This window comes from Pygocentrus nattereri, chromosome 1, assembly GCF_015220715.1.
Source record: "Pygocentrus nattereri isolate fPygNat1 chromosome 1, fPygNat1.pri, whole genome shotgun sequence".
NCBI classification, from domain to species: domain Eukaryota; kingdom Metazoa; phylum Chordata; class Actinopteri; order Characiformes; family Serrasalmidae; genus Pygocentrus; species Pygocentrus nattereri.
The window spans coordinates 42,015,584-42,039,244 of record NC_051211.1 but is presented as its reverse complement, the minus strand read 5'-3'; the positions used below and the strand labels follow the sequence as shown (position 1 = coordinate 42,039,244).

The 23,661-nt window shown below is 39.4% G+C and overlaps 1 protein-coding gene across 1 annotated transcript; it reads left to right on the top strand.

Moving 5' to 3' along the window:
* Positions 1-1,563: 1,563 nt before the first annotated feature.
* On the top strand, positions 1,564-21,891 carry lta4h (leukotriene A4 hydrolase). Its single transcript, XM_037540740.1, has 19 exons — positions 1,564-1,753; positions 4,945-5,075; positions 5,938-6,058; positions 7,759-7,827; positions 7,964-8,068; positions 11,133-11,185; positions 12,401-12,473; positions 13,818-13,958; positions 14,256-14,279; positions 14,403-14,473; positions 15,554-15,665; positions 17,475-17,619; positions 17,819-17,922; positions 18,077-18,147; positions 18,743-18,797; positions 18,886-18,981; positions 19,153-19,235; positions 20,871-20,975; positions 21,457-21,891. The coding sequence occupies exons 1-19, from the start codon at positions 1,598-1,600 to the stop codon at positions 21,587-21,589; spliced, it is 1,848 nt and encodes a 615-aa protein (XP_037396637.1). The 5' UTR covers positions 1,564-1,597; the 3' UTR covers positions 21,590-21,891.
* Positions 21,892-23,661: the final 1,770 nt, after the last annotated feature.

Sequence of the window (23,661 nt, the reverse complement as noted above, 5' to 3'; positions counted from 1 at the left end):
TCATAGTGCTTTTACTTCAACTCCAACTCAAGGTGTATTTGCTAGGGAAGTCAGTTACTTTTCAGTCAGTCCCTTTGTAGTCATTAACATTAGCTTACTGTAGTGCTTTGCTTTCAGTCTCATCCCTGAGTTTCTCATCTGAAACCAAGAGCGCATCAAAAAACAGAAGAATAGAGCTGAACAAACAGCAGGTCCTGAATTAAAACACTGTAATAGCAGTTCTGCTACATGAGTGTGGATCTGGGCTCCTCTACACACCTCTGGTGAAAACTGTACACACTCCCTTATTATTCAGCTGTCTAATTACACAACACTAGACAACAAATAATGGACTATATATTGTAATAATAACAACAACAACAACAATAATAACAACATACATCATTATAATAATCGCAAATTCATCAAGCTTGATCGTGATTATTTATTTCTACTAAAATACAACTCACTCTCTGTCTCTCTCTCTCTCATTTTTTCTTTCTCTCTCTCTGTTTGTGTGTGTGTGTGTGTGTGAGTGTGAGTATGGTTGCGTGAGCGAGTGTGTTTGATGCCTGTCACAGTGAGAAATAGGGGCTCCACAAGGGAGTGGAACCATCTTCCAATTTCCTGGAGGGAAATCCTCTCACTGACAGGAAACTCTGTCCCACAGCGCACACACACACACACACACACACACACATGCAGCTGATTCCTCTCTCTGTGTCTCTCATTATACATCACTGTCTGTTTGTCTCTGATGTATTTCATTTCGCCAGCAGTCCCACAGACAGACAGACAGATGCAGTGTGAGCGAGGAGCAGGGAGTGGAGTGGTTGAGGTGGTGGTAATGAGGGGCTCCACCCACTGGCGATCTGCTTAGGAATACTAGACACATGTAAGCGATTAAAAACTCAACATTGGCTGACAAGCCATCTTCACGCATACTGCGACATCTAGTGGACGGAGCAGGGATTGCAACACAGACACATTTACACGGCAACCTTCATCAGATTTAACATTCAGCAGATCTCATTATTACATTTTGAAGGCCAGTTTCTTCACTCATCTAAGATGGAAAATACATGAATAAAATGTTAATTAATGAATGAACTATACATTGTCTGACAATAATAAGAATAAGAAAATCTGCTTAATCTAATTCCTCACCAATCAAATCCTGCAAAGTAAGAGCGCCATTTGATTGGATAGTTGTGTGATATGTCATATATGCTATGTATTTCCATGTTTATTTCCCCTCTTCATTTTCTTCCTTTCCTTCTTTATTGCTTACCTATGTATTTTCTTGGCTCCAATTAGTTTAAATGTTAAGCTCAGCATATATTCTATTCCAAAGCGGGTGTTTCTTGTACATTTCAGAGAATTACGTCTTCGAAAGTGCTGCGCAAAAGCACTTCATCACCTCACCGAGCTGTTCAGCCGTAGTGCCGAGGTTTTTAACACCAGGTGGCAGCAAAGACAGAGTCAGCGTTCAGAAGGCGAAGGAGAAGCAGGAAGACTACAGTTCCCATGATTCACCGTACTCTGCGGCTTCTGTCACATGGACTAATGACTGGGTTAAAATGCAGCATCCGAGACAGCCTTGCACTCCTTTTCGACCATGGCTCCGGTGACAGACCCCTGCTCCTTCTCTTCTTTCTCCAAATGCCTCACTCGGCACCTGAACCTCATCCTGCGTGTGGACTTCGACAGTCGAACTATCAGAGGAAAAGTCGCTCTGACAGTCGAAGTGCTGGAAGACAAATTCTCTGTTCTGGTAACGTGATTTAGATTTTTCACCCCTGCATTAGCTCTAGCCGACAGCCAGAGCTCGAGAGCTGAGCCTGTCAAACCACCCAGTTGGGTCATTATATCAGTTTAACCGTCATTGTAATGTGTTTATCCGGCTGTTTTGCGGATGCAACACAATCTGTGCTGTGCAAACGTGTGCAGTGAGGATCAAACCGATAGCCATGAGAGATTAACCGGCCTACATGACAGAAACCGACAGAACACAGACACAGTGAGCACTGATAGCTGTACAGTTGTTGTCCGAGTCCTTTATGCTGGTAACATTATTATGATACGCTCCTATTAGCCCGACTGAAAACTGCGCTGTCGTTTCATTTTAAAGGGGTTAATAGTGACGTTAGAAGTGTACTTAGCACAGCTCTGATAGGGTAGCGAGTAACGATGCGGCGGCTGTGAACGGTGCAGATTCTGCAAGGAAAGTCATTTTCAAAGCACTTGGCGGAGATGTACGGAGCCCCTCTGGTGACATCCGGTATAAATAAAAATATTGGGTGGGCACGACTTAGTAATGCATGGGAACAAGATAATTTATGGCATATCTAACATCATGTTTTTACTCTTTGGTACACTTTTGGCGGCACTTTATTTTTAGTGGTCCTTTTAAATGAAACAAACACTCAACAGACTCTCAGTAGCATGCCAAAAACATATTGAATTAAAAACAAGTATCTCCAAAATATTAACTTTATAGGAGACTTTATATAGAGATTTTGTTCCAAGTGATTTTAGAGCATTACTGTTGGTCCATTCATCATGACATTTTTGCACAATATAAAGGACAGCTGGTTTGTTGAAATGAGGTAGAAAACTAAAAATCAACAAACATGGAGATACATGGTTTTCATTGGACAGCAACGATAAGAGGGCTAGGATTAGGTTTTGAATTGAGGTTAAGGTTGGAGTTAGGATAAGCCCAGGGTTAGTGTTAGATTTTAGGTTAGGTTGGTTAAGGTTAGGGTTGCGTACTAGAAGTGAGGTATTAACAATAAATCTACTTAATGTAAGTAATGTATCAATAGAACATCTACAAGATATTTAATGTGTTCAAATTCTTCACTACTGCTGCTTCACTGTTATATTGATGTGTTATGGAGAATCTGTTAAATGAATTATTATTATTATTATTATTATTATCATGGGCTGGAGGTTAGGGATCTGGCCCTGTAACCAGAAGGTTGCCGGTTCGATCCCCAGGGCCGACATTCCATGACTGAGGTGTCCTTGAGCAAGACACCTAACCCCAAACTGCTCCCCGGGCGCCGTGGATAGGGCTGCCCACCGCTCCGGGCAAGTGTGCTCACTGCCCCCTAGTGTGTGTGTTCACTAGTGTGTATGTGGTGGATGGGTTAAATGCGGAGGTGGAATTTCCCTGGTTGTGGGATCAAAAAAAAAAAAAAAAAAAAAGTATCACTTATTCACACCTACAAAGGATCACTATCGATAGCCCTTCCCCTGCATGTTTCTGATAAGCACATTAATCTCTATTGCATTATCAGTTTCATGCGTTTTGTTATCACTTTCAGTGGTCATATAATGTGAGCACAGTCGTGTATGTGTGTGGGGTATGTGTGTTTCACTGACTCTTGAATTCTGATCTTAGGACACTGATCTTGCACTCTGATGTTAGACTTATCCGGTAATCATAGCAAGTTGAACCCAAAGGTATCACTTATGCTGTAACTTCAACTTTCTGTGAAAAGTTCTGTGCTGTACAGATCAGTTGTTCTGCCACAGGGACAACATGTATGCTTCGAACTATCTCTGTTTCAAACAGTTATTGTGCTCCTGCTATAACATTTAAATCATTATTCAGGTTTCTGGATAAACTGCATAATCCAGCAAAGGGAAGTTATTTTGTAACAAAATATTATCTTGTTACAACAAAGTTATTTTGCAACACATATGTAGCAAAATAATTGCAGCAGTAGTATTTCTTACAGAATTGTTTAACAGGGTCAGGCAAAATGCAGAAAGCAATATTATAGATGTTAAAGCTGAATGTAACTTTGTCTTCTTCTTCGTCTTATTAGTTGTTATTATTATTATTGATAATAATAAACCCAAACACAATTTTTTTTGTTCTTTTTGTGACCTTGTTTTATGTGTTTTAGTGCAGTGCTTAATAAATAAGAAAATATGGGTAATTTGTTTGTTGTTGCTCTAATATAGACTTGCATTTGAAGTGCATGAGTCATGCAAATAGCAATATAAGGGGTCCAGTACAGTAAAGACATTAGGTAGCTTGTTGCCGTAGTACGTCTTCCACTAGGGGCCCTAATGTGACTGCGCCACCTCCTTTGCCAGCAGTAGTGCCACTATATCAATCACATGGTCAAGTAATTAGAGAAAACATGGATTTGCCGTAATTCTTTTAGCAGATGCACTTGTGCAGGGTTACTTGCAAAATGTGCACAGAGGAGGAGTATATAATATTATATAGTAGTATCATTTTGAATGTGGCCAAATGACCGAATGGTGCCTTGCAAATTAGAATCATGATATCATGAAAAAGCATATAGTTTACATCACTGTTGAGTGGATGAAGATATAATGTAGACATTTATTATATTCATCTGAACTTCTATTATGTTACAGTATCAAGCTCCAGAGATGTTTCAGCTGCCGTACTGTGTATTTAATTGCCCTGTGTTAGGAAAATAGGACACTGGCCTTCGTATAATAGCATGTATTATTTGCTGCACTTCTTCTTTCATGAACTTTGGCTTCAGGAATTGGCTTCTGATACCTGCTCTACATTTTACCTGGAGTTACTTCACTTTAACTTTATCTTAATCTGCAGTGACTGTGGTGCCCGTCAGCTGTAAGTAATACACTACAGCCAATGCCAGAGAGGTCAGATAGGACCATGGGGTTATTCTTAAATACACCAGATGTGTGCTGATGTTCATCCAGCAAGAGTAAGAGTAACATTCACTAGCTGAGGTGTGACTGAATAGAAAACATAGTTTGACTTAATTCAGAATGCCCTTAAGTAAATATGCAGGTCTTTGTTACATTGCACTGCTTTATAAAAGTGCTTTGCACTTTGTGAAAGTCCAAAGTTGCTAAGGTAGAGTTACATCATAGCCAGATATCTGGTATTGCATGCTGCTTCTGTGCCACCATTTAACTTGCACTTTTATTTCTTGTCTCTAGACTCTTGATACAAAGGACTTGAAAATCTTCAAGGTGTCAGCCAATGGTCAGGCTGCTAAGTTTGAACTGGGAGCTCAGCAGGGTTATAAAGGCAGCCCTCTGGAGATCACCTTGCCCTTTGAGCTCTCACGGTATTACTGCTATATTCATGTAATAAACCTTCTTGGAGTTGGTTGTTCTTTGAGTGTGATCGAGCCTGTGATTTGTTACTAATTAGTTTTTTAACCTTTAAATAATTAAAAAAAACATGCACACATATACTGTGCTGCCATTTTATTAGGTGACCATTACTTGTGCCATTTTGTCAGGTACATTTGCCATTATCAGCCAGTCCCTACCCTGCCTGTCCAGGGAAGGGGATCATGATAGGGCTACCAGAGATTTTTCAGCTGGTAGACCATTCTCAGCACAGCATTGGTAATGACATGGTGCTTTGTGCTCTGCTGGTATGTGTTCTACACCCCTCAGTGTCACTGCTGGATGGATAAATATTAGACACATCTACAACAATGTAGATGTATCTAATAAAGTAACCAGTAAGTGTAAAGTATAGTGATCCTGTCAGACCTGTTGGCTCCAAAGTGTAATATAAGGAGAGCATATCACTGCTGTTGGAAGAAAACCTCGTATCTCCATTTTTGTCAAATTTTTGTTTTTTTGACAATGTCTGTTGCCTTTTATTGTAAATTTTATGATGAATGAACCAAAAGAAATGGCCCAAAATGACTTGGGGGTGGGGTGGGGTGGGGTGGGGTGGGGGGAAAGTCTGGTTCTATTGACTTATATTAAAAGTAGAGAATGTTTTTTCTTTCTCCTGTAAAGTTACCACTTTGGAGATGCTACATTTTGTTCCAACAGCAGCGGTTTGCTTCCTCTTGCCAGAGGTACTGACATGAGATAATAATGGTGTAATTTCCTTAGTGTACAAAATGTGCTCAAGTTGCAGTCTGAAGAGCATGATCAGTATCAGGTGTGTGGTGTTTGTGTTTACAGCGGTCAGAATGTGATTGTGGAGGTAGAGTATGAGACGTCGCCGAGCGCCTCAGCCCTGCAATGGCTTTCTCCTGCACAGACTGCTGGGAAGAAACACCCCTATCTTTTCAGCCAGTGCCAGGTGAGCAAAACCTCTGAGTATGTGGGGTAGCTTATTGCTTTTATACAGTTGAATGAAAAAATTTGAATGCCCCCAGTGAAATGACATGTTTTATTGATTTTCTAATTGAAAATAAATGGACATATCCTCTACAGCCCATGTGTCGAACACAAGACCTGAGGCCCAAATCAGGCCCATGACGCAGTCCTATTCGGCCTGTGAAATTATTTTAATTGTTCTATTCTTATTAGCCTGTTACACAGTGGTGCGTTACAGTCCCCATCATGCACTGTGACATAGTGTGCCTTCTGCCCCAACTAAAATCTATGGCCAGCGGTTACACAGAAAGAAAAGATGCCTGATGTCCAGTTCAAGCAAACAGGCAATTTTTACATTTTTTTTTTATTATTTATAATCATTTTTGAATAATTTTTAATATGTTTGTGTACATATTGTATGGCCCTTTTGATGGTTGAGTTTGACACCATACTCTAAATGGAACAACCTTTTTTTTTATGCGAATTTTGGTGCACAATTTATATTCATATGCTGAGTTTTACATATTGCAGCAAAAAAAAATAACATATAAAATGTGGTTTTTGCACAGTCCAGGTTCATGTTTTATTTTTTACTCAAATATGTTAAATTCAGCAAACAGGAATTGTTCATTAAAATCTGCACAAATTTATTCACTGTAGACGATGTTTGATGTTCACTTAGAAATCCAACAAAACCTATATTTTGACGAGGGATACCCAAACCTTTGCATGCAACTGTAAAGTGGCTACATTATGGTCGAGTACACCAATCCACCAATAATAATTAAGTTATTCATTACTGATAATCACAGTAGTTCGTCTGCCAGGTCAAGTGATTCGTTAACTGTGTCTGTCTGTCGAGTAATGTAAAGGTGCATTACATGCAGAATTCAGCTAATGTATGCAGATTTGGGTCTGTATCAAGTATTTGTTTAACAGCATCAAGTAATCTGGTTTTAGAACCCGGGAAAGATTTGCTTTGCAATATTTTGTGGAACATCCTCAACCACCGCTCAACAGAAACTCTCATGTTGTAGCAAGAGAGCTTCTGTCAACACTTTTGTGGTTCTTTTATTCGTGCTGCAACTGCAAAAGCTGCATTTTCATGCATTCTGCAATAAAGGTTTAGCCCTTCCCCTGCATGCTTCTGATAAGCACATTAATCTCTATTGCATGATCAGTTTCATGCGCTTTATCACTTTCAGTGGTTATATAATGTGAGCACAGTCGTGTATGTGTGTGGGTGTTTCGCTGACTCTTGAATTCTGATCTTAGGACACTGATCTTGCACTCTGATGTTAGACCTATCAGGTAATCATAGCAAGTTGAACCCAAATGTATCACTTATGCTGTAACTTCAACTTTCTGTGAAAAGTTCTGTGCTGTACAGATCAGTTGTTCTGCCACAGGGACAACATGTATGCTTTGAACTATCTCTGTTTCAAACAGTTATTGTGCTCCTGCTATAACATTTAAATCATTATTCAGGTTTCTGGATAAACTGCATAATCCAGCAAAGGGAAGTTATTTTGTAACAAAATATTATCTTGTTACAACAAAGTTATTTTGCAACACATATGTAGCAAAATAATTGCAGCAGTAGTATTTCTTACAGAATTGTTTAACAGGGTCAGGCAAAATGCAGAAAGCAATGTTTATACTCCAATTTTCTCTTTTAAACAGGCCACTCATTGCAGAACAATGCTGCCCTGTCAGGACATGCCATCAGTGAAACACACCTACTATGCCAAGGTACCAAGCTTGAACCCCTCATCGTGCTTCTGCCAAACACTGAGCAGATAGTTGTTTAGATTATTAGATTGAGACATATCTTGTTAATAGTCCAGTAGGGTTTACGTATATGAGCCTGTTTTTCTGTGTGTGTTAGGTGTCTGTGCCGAAAGAGCTGATTGCTGTCATGAGTGCAGTGCGTGATGGACAAGAACCGGACCCCTCTGACAGCAGCAGAGTCATCTACCGCTTCAGACAGCCGGTTAGATCTTGATCATTTGATAATTTGATAGTCTCTCTCTCTCTCTCTCTCTCTCTCTCTCTCTCTCTCTCTCTCTCTCTCTCTCTCTCTCTCTCTCTTTTTCTCTCTCTCTCTCTCTCTCTCTCTCTCTTTTTCTCTCTCTCTCTCTCTCTCTCTCTCTCTCTTTTTCTCTCTCTCTCTCTCTCTCTCTCTCTCTCTTTTTCTCTCTCTCTCTCTCTCTCTCTCTCTCTCTCTTTTTCTCTCTCTCTCTCTCTCTCTCTCTCTCTCTCTCTCTCTCTCTCTCTCTCTCTCTCTCTCTCTCTCTCTCTCTCTCTCTCTCTCTCTCTCTCTCTCTCTCTCTCTCTCTCTCTCTCTCTCTCTCTCTCTCTCTCTCTCTGTGTGTGTGTTCTTTATTCTGCTGCAGAAATAGGCTTAACAGGGAAGCATGAGTGAACCCGTAACAGGGAACCCTGATTTCAGGTTAACTCTTAAAAATAATGATACTAATGAAACATTCTGAATATTAATTTGTGTAGTGTAGTGCCATGTGTGCAACCACCTCCCACTCTGTGTGTTTGTGTTAAATCTCACCTCTGCAATTGTTTACAGCACCACATATCAACAATCTGATTTGTCACCGCTTTGCATAAATGCACTTTGATTTGTCGCTGCTCTCATTTGCATAAAGTTTGTCCAGAACTAGAGAGGAGTGCTGATGTGCATCATTAGGTTGATGTGTCAGTTATTGTATGCATGCATGTATGTATGTATGTATGTATGTATTGTCCTTATTAGCCTCAATATAGCACATAGTATGACATGGTGAGTTTCATGTAAACTAGCCAAAAACCAATACAACAAGTCAAAGGAAAAATGACAGATCATATTGAATGACATCATCGGTCATGTCACACTGCTTAAAATTTTAGCACTCTCAACATAAAACACCTTTCCACATCCCTGAGGCTTAGTATGATTGTAGTTATTCATATTTAGTGCCCTCAATAAATATTGGCACACCTGGTAAAAATAAGCAGAACATGCTGTAAAACACATTCTTTCTTGCTGATAATTTTGATCAAAATTTTGACCTTTATTTAAAGTACAGCGATTGGGAAATAAACTTCTTATCAGGAAATAAATATTTTTCTAAATTCTTTGTGTGCCACAATTATTGGCACCCCTTGATTTAATCCTTTGTGCAGCCTCCCTGTGTCTTCTCCTGTAACCCTTAATGAGGCTGGAGAACACACAACAAAGGGTCTGAGACTGTTCCTCCATTCAGAATCTCTCCAGAATCTTCAGATGAGGTCCACGTTTGTGGACTTTCCGTTTTCTATGGTGGTTAGGTCAGGAAACTGAGGTTGTCATGGCAAAACCTTAATTCTGTGGTCATTTTTGTATTGGTTTTGAGGTGTGCTTTGGATCATAGTCCTACTGGAACATCTGGACTATGGCCAAGTTTAACTTCCTGACTGAGGCAGTATTTGGTATTATTTCTGCTGTTACTTGTTGGAGTCTGTGATGCCCTGCATCCAAATAAATTATCCAGGCCCTTTGGAAGAAAAACAGCCCCACAACGTCATAGATCCACCACCATACTTCACAGGAGCGGTGAGGGACTTTTCTGCATGAGTATATTTGTGTCCATGCCAAAGTCACCTCGAATGTTTGATGCCAAAAACCTCTGTGTTGGTCTCATTGACTGTAGAACATGGTCCCAGTAAAAGTTCTAGTAATGTCTGTCAAACTGTAGGGGTTATTTTTGACCTGATTCCTATAGTTCCCTATCTGTGATCCTTGGAGATACTTTGTCCACTCCATCCTCCTCACTGTATATGGGGTCAGTAAAGACATGTAGACATAAGGGCTCTACCAGGAAGACACCGGGAAGACACAATTAGCACAAAAATGAAAAATTATGCTTTACAGTGATTGCACTACTGCAGACAACTAAATAGCAGTCCCCTAATATATCATTTTTAAGTTTGAACGCTGTGGTCAAATTATGGCAAAAAAAAAAAAAACTTCAGTGTGCACCTTGAAATTGCTGAACTACTTATTAGAAGTGATGTCTGAATACTTTTGACATAGTGTGTGAAATAACTGTTGAAATATGGGAATTATATTGTAGAGGATGTTTTTTTTTCACTCAATCAACCAGAAATGTAATTTTACTAGGGATACTTTATCTTTTGCATACAACTGTATAGGCAAGTCTTCTTACTATGTTTGAGAAATGTTTAAGCTCTGTGACTGCACAACCACATACCTGGGCATACTGCTGAAGTAGCACGCACATATAGGGAAGCACTATACAGTAATATTTACTTGCCAAATCTACTATGAACAGTGAAATTAGTTAATATTGTGTGTTGTGTTTTTTTTTTTTTTTTTTGTGCACTAATCGCTATGAACTGCTGACTGAGGGGTCATCAACTAAGTTTGCTGCAAACAGTGATCAGCGGTGTCCAAGCAAGATGTGTCAATATGGAGATTTATGAGTCCTTTTGGCAGATAAAACACAAAAGATGGGCAGTTATCAGAATCATTTTCATTTATAATGACTGATGATTGACCAATGTTACAGACTGGCCTTTTAAATGTCATGTGGTAACAACAGATTTGAAGAGGACACCTGTAAAAAAAAAAATATTTTCTAACATTCTTACACTAAAGTGACACTAAAATTATATATGCATGTACACACACCAAAAAAAAAAAAAATATATATTTATCATTGAATCATAGACATTCACCGAACACAGATACTCTGATTACTTTTGTCTTGTTTTTATTTTTTATTTTTTCCTGTTTCTTCTCTATCAGATGAGCCCTCTGAGTCTGATCAGATAGCTCCAAAACATCCTCTTAGTTTATCTGAAGTTTTAAACTGCTCAGTTTCAGTAGATGTGCTTATCAGACAAGACTTCATAAGAGTTAGTTTTTTTGTGCATTTGTGGTTTAATAGGGGACGATTGGAAAGCTGTCTCTAAGAATGTTGATGCATTGCGTGCACCTTTTGACATGCGATTATTCAAAAACGGTTCTGAAAATGCTTTGTGTGCATGTCTGTTTTTCTCAGGTGCCCATGACTTCTTATCTGATTGCACTTGTGGTGGGAGCTCTGGAGAGCAGGTACATTTTTCTAACCATCTCTCTTTAGCTTTGTCAGTGTTGGCTTGGTCTAATATGTGCCTGAACAACTGGGGTCAGTCTTAGTAAGCAGGTTCAACATAGACAGTTCAGTTTCAGCTTCAAGAAACAGATTGAGCTATGAACCATGGTTTAGAAGCTCTGATTGGTTCTTGTGCTACATAAATATGTAAAGAATTTGGAATGGTAAAAAGCAGTGCTGCCTCCACTGCTGCAACATTAGTGCTTATTAGAATAATTGTTTCATAGTTTTTAACTTCTGTGTAGTATGCTTTGCTTTTTCTTCTCAAAAAAGCAAAGTTCTTTATGTAATTGACTTAAACGTCATGAAAAAAGGAGTTCAGCTCTGTTGTTCCTGATTGGGATGGCCCTGACTGGTCCAGATGAGCTGGAGCAGGTTAGGTGTGCAGCATATGTTGCCATGGTGGCCTGTAATATCAAGAAAATCCAAAATTCAGTCCAACCAAGCTTAAATTTATATTTGCAACGTATTATTATAAGACTGTGCACCACCCCAAAAAACCAACAAAAAAACCTTTTCAGGCAATACTGGTTGCAAGAAGCAAGAACAAAGGTGTACATTTGAAAACATGGATTATTATTCAGATATACCCAAGGACAGTATTTTGGTCACTTTAGGTTAAGACAGAGTGAAAGAGGCTGCTCTCCAGTCAACTAATGATCTAATAATAACACAAGACCTAAAATCATTGCAGTAGGAAATGGTGGTGTCTTGTGTTTAGCTGTTTTTTCTGCTCAGTTGGTGTGCCAACATGTTATGTTGTTGAAGTAACACTGGAAACAGATAAATATCTTTTCATTGTTGTTGGTTCTAATTCAAGCCTTGTTTTAGTAACACTGTTCAATTGCATTCTTAACAAGACATCTTTGGCAAGGCTCTCAGATCAAGGCACTTGTGTTTTATAGTAGCACAAAATAAATGCATGTTTGCACAAATACAAGCAAACTATCTCTCACTTCATAACCCTATTAAAACTGGGTTTCACTAAATTGTTGGCCTGTATATGATGAACTGAACCAAGTTGCATAACAATCAAGGCTTTTAAGCATTTGGAGGCCCCAAAAGCAACATCCTTCTGCCCACCCAAATAATATTATAAAGATAAAATAACAATAAATAACTATATACAGGAGAAGTAGAATGTTCTCTGAAATTGTGTGCTATGTGTTATGCAGGGAGATTGGGCCTAGATCCAGAGTCTGGTCAGAGAAGGAGTATGTGGACCAGGCTGCCTTTGAGTTCTCTGAGGTAAATGAGACGCTTATCCCCGTGTAATGTATGGCAAGGGTCATCAGTTCCAGTAGTCCAGCACAATTCTGTGATTCCTCTGCTCAAAGACACATGATTGAACTCCTCAGTTCATTGCCGGGCTTAGTAGGTGTGTTTAAGCAGGGCAATCGCCAAACTGTACAGGACACCAGGCCCTCAGAGCTGGAGTTAATGACCTCTAGTGTATGGACACATAACAGCAGACTAGACATGTTACTTGCAGATAGGTGAAAGTTATATATGGATTACAACCCATGATTAGAACGGATCTTGCTTGAGCAAGATTAATAACATGACATTTATCGTTTTTGTAAGTGGAGATCTGATAAATAATGTTGAGCACTTACAGGTAACAATGTGCATGATCAGAATAATTGGTATCTTTTTTATAGGGCTTATAAATGGCTTTAGTTAACAGTTATAACACATTTAATAAAAGGGCAGAAGTGAGCTGCTTTATCTGATAAAGCTGACTGGTGTAATGCTGACTGACAAAGAAGACAAAAGTAAGATTAGTTTAAACATAGTTTATTTTTATTTGTGTTGTATCTGCTGACTATTTATTTTTAAGTTGTTAAGAATTAATTCATACCATTTAATAAACTTGTTTAAACCATTCATAAACATAAGACTAGTCTTAATCTAAAGTGGTACTAAATAATTTGAGTCAAACATGTCCATGCCATGGCAATATAAACCGTTGATTAGTTACACACACTGAACTTCATATGGATTATAGTGTGACCTTGTTTTTAAAATGCAGGAAAAAAAAATCACTTACAGGCTATTAATGTTACTATCAGCCGCAATACGATGTTTAAACAGGAGTTCTGCTGATTTTGCAGAATTCAGTCACAGTTCACTCATTGAGATACAAACAGTCATTCAGGGTTGCATTAAAGAAAAACTTGAGTCAGATTTCTTTAGACTGATTGTGACTGAACTTACATGTTTATTTGGAGTTCATGTACTGTTAATAATGTTAAATAATCATCATTCTGCCATAAATGTATTGTTCAGAACCATTATAAAACCATGTCTTGGGAATTCAGCAGTGTGTTTGTAACCATTTCATGTTTTACCATTATGAGGGAGCTTTTAGAGGCAGTAAACTCATGTTTAGTTTTCATCAACACCAACAATTGTAAACAATTCTGTTGGGAAGTTTCTCAAAAACATTGCAGCTCACATTAAACCAATAAATATGCAGAATGTTTGAAAAAAATGCTAATTTAACGATCTATGATTGTATCTGTCTTGAAATTCTATGGTAGTGGTTTTACTTTGTGTGTGTGTGTGTGTGTGTGTGTGTGTGTGTCTCAGACGGAGACGATGTTGAAGACAGCTGAGAGTCTGTCAGGGCCGTATGTGTGGGGGCAGTATGACTTGCTTGTGCTGCCTCCATCTTTCCCCTACGGTGGCATGGAGAACCCCTGCCTCACCTTTGCCACACCTACTCTACTGGTTAGAGCCCACACCAAAGAAGTTTCTACCACACATCTGCTTTTATAGCCCTAGGCATATTCTCACACTCATACAAACACATGGAAACCCACTTCCCACCTTTCAAGAATGATTGATTGATTGATTGATTGATTGATTGATTGATTGATTGATTGATTGATTTTAAATAATAAGCCACAGTGACTGATGTTTGTAGATGTTGGTGCTTATTTATTAAACTGTATGACTTCTTTGTTATTTTTTTATTTATTTTAAAATTTGTTCTAATTGAGTGTGTATTCTTGTGATCGTTCTCAGGCTGGAGACCGCTCCCTCTCCAATGTAAGTCACCGATGGATGAGCATGCATGCAGAATGTTTGATTGAAGCTGTTCTTGTATATCCACCCATGTGGAGAGTGTGTTCTCGTTCTGTGTGCCAGTGATAAGTGCTCTTCTGTCTGTAGGTTATTGCTCACGAGATTTCCCACAGCTGGACTGGAAACCTGGTGACCAATAAAACCTGGGAGCATTTCTGGTCAGTGTTTTTGTGTTCATATCATGCACAAATGTGATACTTGATCAGCATGTCCTCATTGACTCAACCTTAAACTGAAATATGAAGTTGATTCGGTGTCCTGCTGTCAGATCCTCATCTTTGTAGACCTGGAGGAATTCCTTGTGACTGTGCACTAGTCCAACACTGTTAAACACATACTTATATTATGAGAGGATTTTTTTGTTGTTGTAGTTGCTGCTTTAAACTTTAACTTTGTATTGGTGTCTTATCTCATCATCCGGTCAGTGCATATTGTTGAAATGAAAACCACTGTTAAAGATGAAAACCCCAGTGGTGAACAGAAGGTACACTCACACTAGAGCTTAAAATATTTTTTTGCATGGGATCAGACTTTTGCCCTGCTTTGGTTTTACTTTGCACTGCATTATTCCTTCTTAAACCAGTTTTCAATAGTTTTTTTTTTTTTTTTTTTGTTAACCATTTTTAAAACCTAATTTTGGACAGTTGATTATTTTATTAAAGCATATTATTTTATATTTATCTGTGATCTAATAATGGCTGTTATTGTCTCTACATGGTAACTTGCGCTGTGCTTACAAGTTGCGTTTATTTACCAATGATGGGTCAGTTTTAGTCGATTTCAAAATGAAAACTTGATGCAGTTGGGTTTGGACAGAATTCAGTCGAGCTTGGGTTCAAGATTTCATAATGCAGTGCTGTGTCCGGTCAGGTTGGGCTGTATTCAGATTCTCACCAACATTTCAGACCCAGTTAATGTTCTAACTCACACCCACACTTGGTGGTCAACATAAAGCTCTCTCTCTCTCTCTCTCTCTCTCTCTCTCTCTCTCTCTCTCTCTCTCTCTCTCTCTCTCTCTCTCTCTCTCTCTCTCTCTCTCTCTCTCTCTCTCTCTCTCTCTCTCTCTCTCTCTCTCTCTCTGTCTCTGTCTCTCTCTGTCTCTCTGTGTCTCTCTGTGTCTCTCTGTGTCTCTCTGTGTCTCTCTCTCTCTGTGTCTCTCTGTGTGTCTCTCTGTGTCTCTCTGTCTCTCTCTGTCTCTCTCTGTCTCTCTCTCTCTCTGTCTCTATGTCTATCTTTAGGTTGAATGAGGGACACACTGTGTACCTGGAGAGGATGATTGGCAGAGCTTTGGAAGGGGAGCAGTTCAGGCAGTTTAAAGCCAGAGGAGGATGGAAAGAACTGCAGGAGGCTGTAAGGAGCACCCCAAATACACACAAATATATACTCACCGGCCACTTTATTAGGTACCTGTTCAGTTGCTTGTTAACACAAATAGCTAATCAGCCAATGACATGGCCTTGCTGAAGTGCAGACTGAGCATCAGAATGGGGAAGAAAGGGGATTTGAGTGACTTTGAACGTGACATGGTTGTTGGTGCCAGACGGGCTGGTCTGAGTATTTCAGAAACTGCTGATCTACTGGGATGTTCATACACAACCATCTCTAGAGTTTACAGAGAATGGCCTGAAAAAGAGAAAATATCCAGTGAGTGGCAGTTGTGTGGATGAAAATGCCTTGTTGATGTGAAGTCAGAGGAGAATGGGCAGACTGGTTTGAGATGATAGAAAGGCAACAGTAACTCAGATAACAAATTGTTACAACCAAGGTTACAACACGTCGAACCTTGAAGAAGATGTGCTACAGCAGCAGAAGACCACACCGGATGCCACTCCTGTCAGCTAAGAACAGGAAAGTCAGGTTACAATTCACACGGGCTCACTGAAATTGGGCAATAGTAGATTGGAAAAATGTTGCCTGGTCTGACGAGTCTTGATTTCAGCTGCTACATTCAGATGGTAGGGTCAGAATTTGGCGTAAACAACATCAAAGCATGGATCCATCCTGCATTGTATCAACGGTTCAGGCTAGTGGTGGTGATGTGATGTTGTGGGGGATATTTTCTTGGCACGCTTTGGGCCCCTTAGTACCAATTTAGCATCGTTTAAATGCCACAGCCTACCTGAGTATTGTTGCTGACCATGTCCATCCCTTTATGACCTCAGTGTACCCATCTTCTGATGGCTACTTCCAGCAGGATAATGCACCATTTCACAAAGCTCATATGATCTCAAACTAGTTTCTGGAACATGACAATGAGTTCACTGTACTCCAGTGGCCTCCACAGTCACCAGATCTCAGTCCAATAGAGCATCTTTGGGATGTGGTGGAACAGGAGTTTCGCATCATAGATGTGCAGCTGTCAAATCTGCAGCAACTGTGTGATGCTATCATGTCAATATGGACCAAAATCTCTGAGGAATGTTTTCAAAGCCTTGTTGAAAGTATGCCACAAAGAATTAAGGCAGTTCTGAAGGCAAAAGGGGGTCCAACCTTTTACTAGCACCTAGTAAAAGTTAACTTACCTAATAAAGTGGCCGGTGAGTGTATACCTTTTGATGTTGACAACATTAAGTATGTCATAACTGGCTATTAGTTTGTGATGAGCAACTAATAACCAGTAATAATGTACACAGTACTGTGAAAATTAGACTTTAAAAAATGTATCTGTGTAGTAATGTTTGTTTGCAAAGAATAACACTATCACTACTTACTGTATCAATGTCATTTGTAATTGCTCTAATATTAGAGTTATTTTTTTCGATTAAGCATTTACAAACCTCCCCTCATCGAAGTCCAGCATTATTTGTAGTTATCATCCAACACCTGGTTTGGCTCATGTGCACTTCATTATGTTAAATCAAAGTTGTGTGCGTGCCACTGTAAGCCTAAAATGAACAAAGTCAGAGAGGTCACAAAAGAAAGTCTGGCTTGACGTTTATGGCTCATACAAAATGAACATTACACTGGTAAAGACTCGATGACTGCTGTAGATCATTTGTAATGCACTCTCATAAAGTTTATCCCCCCTAAAAAAGTGTTGTGTTCCTTATGAATCTTTGCAGATGAATTCAGATGCTATTTTGCTATTAATATTGATAACACCCTTGAGTGCTCTTCATGAAAATGTGCAATGACACAAACATGCTCTGACATCTTTAGGTGCACCAGTTTGGGGAAAATAATGTCCTAACTAACCTTGTGCCAAGCCTCAAAGATGTTGACCCTGATGATTGCTTCTCCTGCGTGCCATATGAGAAGGGATTCGCCCTTCTGTACTATCTGGAAGAGCTGCTGGGAGGCCCAGGTTTGTGTGTGTGTGTGTGTGTGTGTGTGTGTGTGTGTGTGTGTGTGTGTGTGTGTGTGTGTGTGTGTGTGTGTGTGTGTGTGTGTGTGTGTGTGTTTGAGTATAATATATAATATAATATAATATATCTTATCTTATCTTATATGAAAACAGTTAAGAAAATGTGTAAAGAATATTATTACCTATGTGCCCCCTTCAGAGGTGTTTATGGGCTTTGTGAAGTCCTATACCCAGCTGTTTGCCTACAGGAGTGTGACCACAAAAGAGTGGAAGGACTACCTGTTTACCTACTTCAAAGACAAGGTGAGAGACAAACTGGTGACAAACTGTTATTATATAAGTACATATAGATTTTAGATTCATTTTTGTGATATTGTCTCAACTTATCTTTGTAGATGTTAACCTAAACTTCTCATATATGACGCAATCAATTTGTTTATTTTAATCCTCTTTACAGTTGGACATCTTGAATAAAGTGGACTGGAACGGATGGATGTACACTCCAGGAATGCCCCCAGTAAAACCACAGTAAGCACTGGAGAGACTTGTTTTTGTATGTTTTACGACATGAATGTTGCATGTTTGTAGGAAACAAAAAGTGTGTGTGTGTGTGTGTGTGTGTGTGTGTGTATGCTGTATATGAGACATTGTCTTAAACCTAAGCACATCATCTAAAACTCTTTATCTTGGAATAACTTTGATTCTCACAACACCATATATCATTAGAATAGATGCACATAAGCATAAATACAGTAAAAAGTGACAAGTATTTATTTTAAGGAACAAAGTTTATTTTCATTTTTTTTTCTAAAGACCCCAGCCTTCACATCTGTTTCAAGTTGATCTCCAATGTGCTTGATGTAACAGATTCAAGTATTGGATAATAACTACAAATAGTACTGGCCTGCTGCAAGGAGAAAAAGATTAAACAAACACATTAACAGACGTAAAATCACATTTTTTCTGAGCAAATATACACTTCCTGGCCAAATAAATACATTTTAATTGTATTTAAAATATCTTCAGGTGCCCAAACAGCTTTTACACAATTACATGTTCTGAAATTTTATGAATGTCAGTCTCTGTGTACATGTATATCTGACTTGCTGCTCACTTTGCTCAGGTACGACACCACCCTGGCAGATGCCTGCATTGCTCTGGCCCAGAGATGGCAGAATGTAAAGTGTGCTGTCTTTTTACCTATAAAACATACTCGTTCCTCTCGGTGCAGAAGCAAAACGCTGACTGATTCTGTGTCATTTGCAGGCTAAGGATGCAGATCTGTCAGGCTTCAGTGAGGCTGATATAAAGCAGCTCTCTTCTCACCAGCTCATTGAGTTCCTGGCTCTGCTGCTGCTGGAGGTACCAATACATGAACTAACACATGTAATACATTAAATATTTATAAAAGAGTGAAATGACTAACACAAGGCCTTTAAGTCATATTTTTGCTTAATTAACAGACTTTTAAGCATTGATAAAGGTGACTTTGTCTTTGCACCTCTTTCTGACTCTCCCTCACTCTCTATCCAGGACCCTCTTCCTCAGTCTCATGTGAAGAGAATGCAGGAGGTGTATAACTTCAACAGCGTCAAAAACTCTGAGATTCGTTGCAGGTAAACAGGGCAGAGAGTGGGCCAGTTTTGTGGAACTATTTCACCTACTGTCATGTGCGGTAGGCTTCAACTCCTCTGCTAATTGCCAGGTTTAGTTGGTGTGATTTTACAGGGTAAACACTAAATTGAGCTAATCCTTCCTAGTTAGCTCAAGCTAAAACGTCAGAGTACCCGAAATGTATAGTCCTGGCAATTACATGTCCCCTTATAATATCACTTAATGCAGGAAACCAGAAGTAACAAAGGCTACGTTTACACAGCAGGTAAAAGTGGCCCAAATCCCATCTTTTTCCCTCATATGTGACACAGATTTTTCATCTGTGTGGCTGTGTGAACAGCAAAAAACACATTGAATCTGACATTTTTAATTCCGAATTGAGACGCTTTCACATGTGGTACTGGAATCTGATTCGTGTCCGATCCGCTGCAATGCGACTCAGTCTGAACAGCCAGATCGGAATTCATGCGACTTTAACATAAGTTCATCTAGACATTTGTCATAATTTCACGCTGCTGAGACTCAAACATTCAGACCGATGTTTCTATACCAAAAGAATTAGAAGAGACTCATCGCAGCCGCTCCGGGTTTGAAGAGGTTTCAAACGCGCTAGCCGAGTGCGGCTGGAGGAACCCGAGGCTGCAGCATTTAAAGAATCCGAGGACACAAACCAAAGAAGTGGGCGTGTCCGAATAATCAGCCCTTTTTAAGTTGAGCTCGAACACACTGTGGGCGATGAGTCCAGGTGTCACTGGAAATTCTTAATCCTGCGATGCTGGCAAACAGGAAACCAGGAGCGACTGGTGTTCGCTAGTCGTCATGACTGTTTACCTCTGGACAAGCCCACGTGAACTATTGTTCTTTTGCGCATGCGGGTCGGTTTAGGAGCTGATCTGTTTAGACTGATGTCACATACAGATCACATTTAAAAGATAGTGTGAACAGATAAACAAAAAAATTGGCTTTGGTGAGAAAATCAGATTTGGGCCACTTTTACCTGCTGTGTAAACGAAGCCAAAGAGTAATCAGATTCCACTACTTCATTAAAGTAATCTTTTGGATTAGATTTAGATTATAAATGAAATTTTTGACGTGTTATCTTTAATCTGTCTGGATACAATTTTAAGGTAAGTACTGCCTAACCCTACTGGGCAGTCAGTGTGTTTATGATTGTAGAAACACCATATAACATGAAAATATATACAAATAAGCATCAGTACAGTAAACCCTAACAAGAATTTCCAGTTTTCAAAAAAGTAATTGATCTCTTTTGAGCTAGTTAGAAGAACACTGTATGTGAGCCTGTATGTATCGTGCCACTGCAGTGTTGAAAATGATCCACCACTCTGCTCTGTGGTGCTCCTGTGTGGGTCCTGACTATTGATGAACAAAGTATAATGGGGCTAACAAAGTATGAAGAGAAACAGATGGACTACAGGCTGTAACTGTAGAACTATTAAGTGAAACCTAAACCTATATGTTAATTGAGCTGATAAACTGGACAATGAGTGTAGATACAAGGAGGTGTACTTAATGAAGTGCCCAGGCGGTGTGTGTGTGTGTGTGTGTGTGTGTGTGTGTGTGTGTGTGTGTATTTGTTTTATATATTATTTTTCTTTGTCTGTGTGGACATGTAGATGGCTGCGTCTCTGTGTTAAAGCCAAGTGGGAGGAGGCTGTTCCCCTGGCTCTGAAGATGGCCACAGAGCAGGGCAGGTTGAAGTTCACTCGTCCACTCTTCAGGTAACAATGGACCACTGAATAATTTATTAGTTACGAAGCAGTAATGGACATTTAAACAGTTTTTGCTGTTTGAGTATCTAAACTTTCAGTATTACAACATATTTGTTCAGCTGTTGAATTACCACAGAAAACGGCAGATGGCGCATAGACAGGCACAGGTGCAAACTGTATATGGGTTGATGCCCTCTAGTCACAGATTGCAGACATCTCTGATTAACCCTTTAACCAGTTTGATAATTATTGAGTTTTTAACGTTGAGACTTATTGTTCACCATCTACTAAAATTCAGTTGTAAGTTATGTAGTTATAGCACTGAGAAATTGAAATGTGTGTGCAGATCCTTTTGCAGGTCATGAGTTTAACAGTGACTTTGAGGACAGTGTGAGATGGCAGTGTCTGCTGCACAAAGCAGAAAGCTGGAATGTGGATTTTAAACTCTTGCAACTACTTGTCAGTGATCCTCTTCTGCTGTTACTTTCAGGGACGTTTACAATTTTGACAAGTTCCGTGACGTGGCTGTGAAGCTTTTCAAGGAGCATCGTGACGCAATGCACCCAGTCACCGCAACCTTGGTGTCCAAGGACCTGAAAGTTGACCAACGCACAGGCTTTTAACTCCACTGACCGCCTCACTTTGCTCTTCAACTCCACCAGCAGCATGCTGGGTGAATTAGACCTGATCTGCAGACACATGATCAAATTTTTATGTACCCTGCAGGTAGACATGTGTGGCTTTGCCTGTTTGCTTGGCAAGTTCTGCCTTTTGTGCCTTGATGGAAGTCCTAATCTCAGGGCAAGGGGGCAAAGCAAAGCTCCTCTGAATTTCACAATCACCTGCTGACGCAAGTTGGTCTTTAAAGCGTCTTTTCTCTTGTTAGGTGCCCATGCTAAGCAATAAACTACTCATCTAACTTCTACAGCGCAAGTGTGTTTATTCCAAGCACTTGATTGCGCAGCTTCAGTGGGAAGGTAAATTGATGGTTAACCTAAATGTTTTTTTTTCTAATTGTTAGCATATCCACTGCAGCCTGAGTATAATGGTCATTAACTAGAAAATATTGCCCTAAAGTTCCCTATTTGCAGAAATGTATATCCCTAGTAATCCTAATGAAGAGACGTCTTGATGGAGTGGTCTGAGGGCAGTGTATTATTATGTTATATATTATAATTAATCTGTTTTAACCGAAGTTTCAGAATTTAAAAACGGGTTCTAATACTCACAGATTAATATAATAATAAAAAATAATAATGTGTCCGATGTGTGGCTGTGGGGAAACCCTTTTTTCATCCCATTATCCCATATAGATTATGAAACACTAGAGGGCGCATGCAACAGGGTCTTCAGAGAATGGGTATCAATATGACATTATCGAAAATACATTTCAGAAGCCCAAGTAACAGGTTTATAAGCAGTTTTTAAGCTTTTAATCTGATTTGGTGCTGAAGTGCATTTATCTATAAACATTTAAAAGTTTTCCACAGGCACCTGTTTATTTTGGACTCCATAAAGTAATCTTAAGTATCTTGTCAACCTGGAAGTGTAGGAGTTCTCCCGAACTAGCAATTCTATTTTAGGGTTCGAAATGGTGAACATTAGCCCTGTCCCATTTGGCGCACTTGTAGACCAGCGGTCCACAAAGACTATGAGGCCATAATGTTTCCCATTTCTCATTTTGACATTCTTAGTGGCACTCTTGTGCTCTTAGTGCGGCATGGGGTGAAGTCTGCATTGATTTGGACTCTAGACCAAAATCCCTTGAGATACAGGCATAGACCACCAGAGTGGAGGGGGTCGTGTACCAGGTCATGTCACTGAGCTACAGTAGCTCATTTAATGAGTATGATGGATAACATAATTTTGCTGGGATCAGTACATGCATATCCTGTGATGCATGAGTCGGTCCTAAATGCACACTTTTAGAACTGGCGCAAAGTGCTTCAGGCGCGCTAAAGTTTATGGAATCCTATTCAAGTTGGAGGTCGGAAAACTTACTAATATAATTTTTATGTGCATTTAACTGCAAAAATAATGGAGACGGTGGGGTAAACTGTTATGAAAAGCAGAGCTTCAAAACAGCTGATATCCAAAACCACATACTATTTCTAAACAGTTTGGCCAAACAGTACATCACCATTAGTGGTTTGCGCTGTGGTATGTAGAGTGGTATATGGTTTTGAACATGGCTTTAGTGTTGCACACTTGTTTTAAAATCCTATTTGAAAACATCCCTGTCCTGATCAGAGAGATCTTTTGCAGGATGACTGTCGTACTTGTGCACAAAGCAGTACTGTTCACTGAATGGGTTGAACATAAATTTACTTATTTGTTTTACCTTGATGCCCACTTGAAACATGAATGTTATTCTAAAGAAGTTAAATTAAGTCTAAATTTAACTCGAAACAAGTGCACACCAGTTCCATTACTAGGGATCTTAAAACTAAGAACTGGGATGAACTGCAATTCTTTAGAGCATCCTCCAGATGGAGACATTAAATCATATCCACTGTAGATCAGTGATATTTATTTGATATCTTTAATATCCTCCTTTTTTTTTCCTCCTTTGCCATGTGGCGCCAGGTCTATGGTCTATGGTGCCAGCTAGAGATGCACCAACATGGGATTTATGCATCATAATTGATTTCAATATCATCTCACATCTTGAATGCCAACAAGGCTTTGGCACTTA

Bases quoted from the DNA above. Each gene is read 5' to 3' on its own strand.
- lta4h (XM_037540740.1), top strand. From the start codon at position 1,598: ATGGCTCCGGTGACAGACCCCTGCTCCTTCTCTTCTTTCTCCAAATGC. The intron at 12,474-13,817 runs GTAAATGAGACG...TGTGTGTCTCAG, and splicing joins CTGCCTTTGAGTTCTCTGAG to ACGGAGACGATGTTGAAGAC. The intron at 18,148-18,742 runs GTAAGCACTGGA...CACTTTGCTCAG, and splicing joins ATGCCCCCAGTAAAACCACA to GTACGACACCACCCTGGCAG.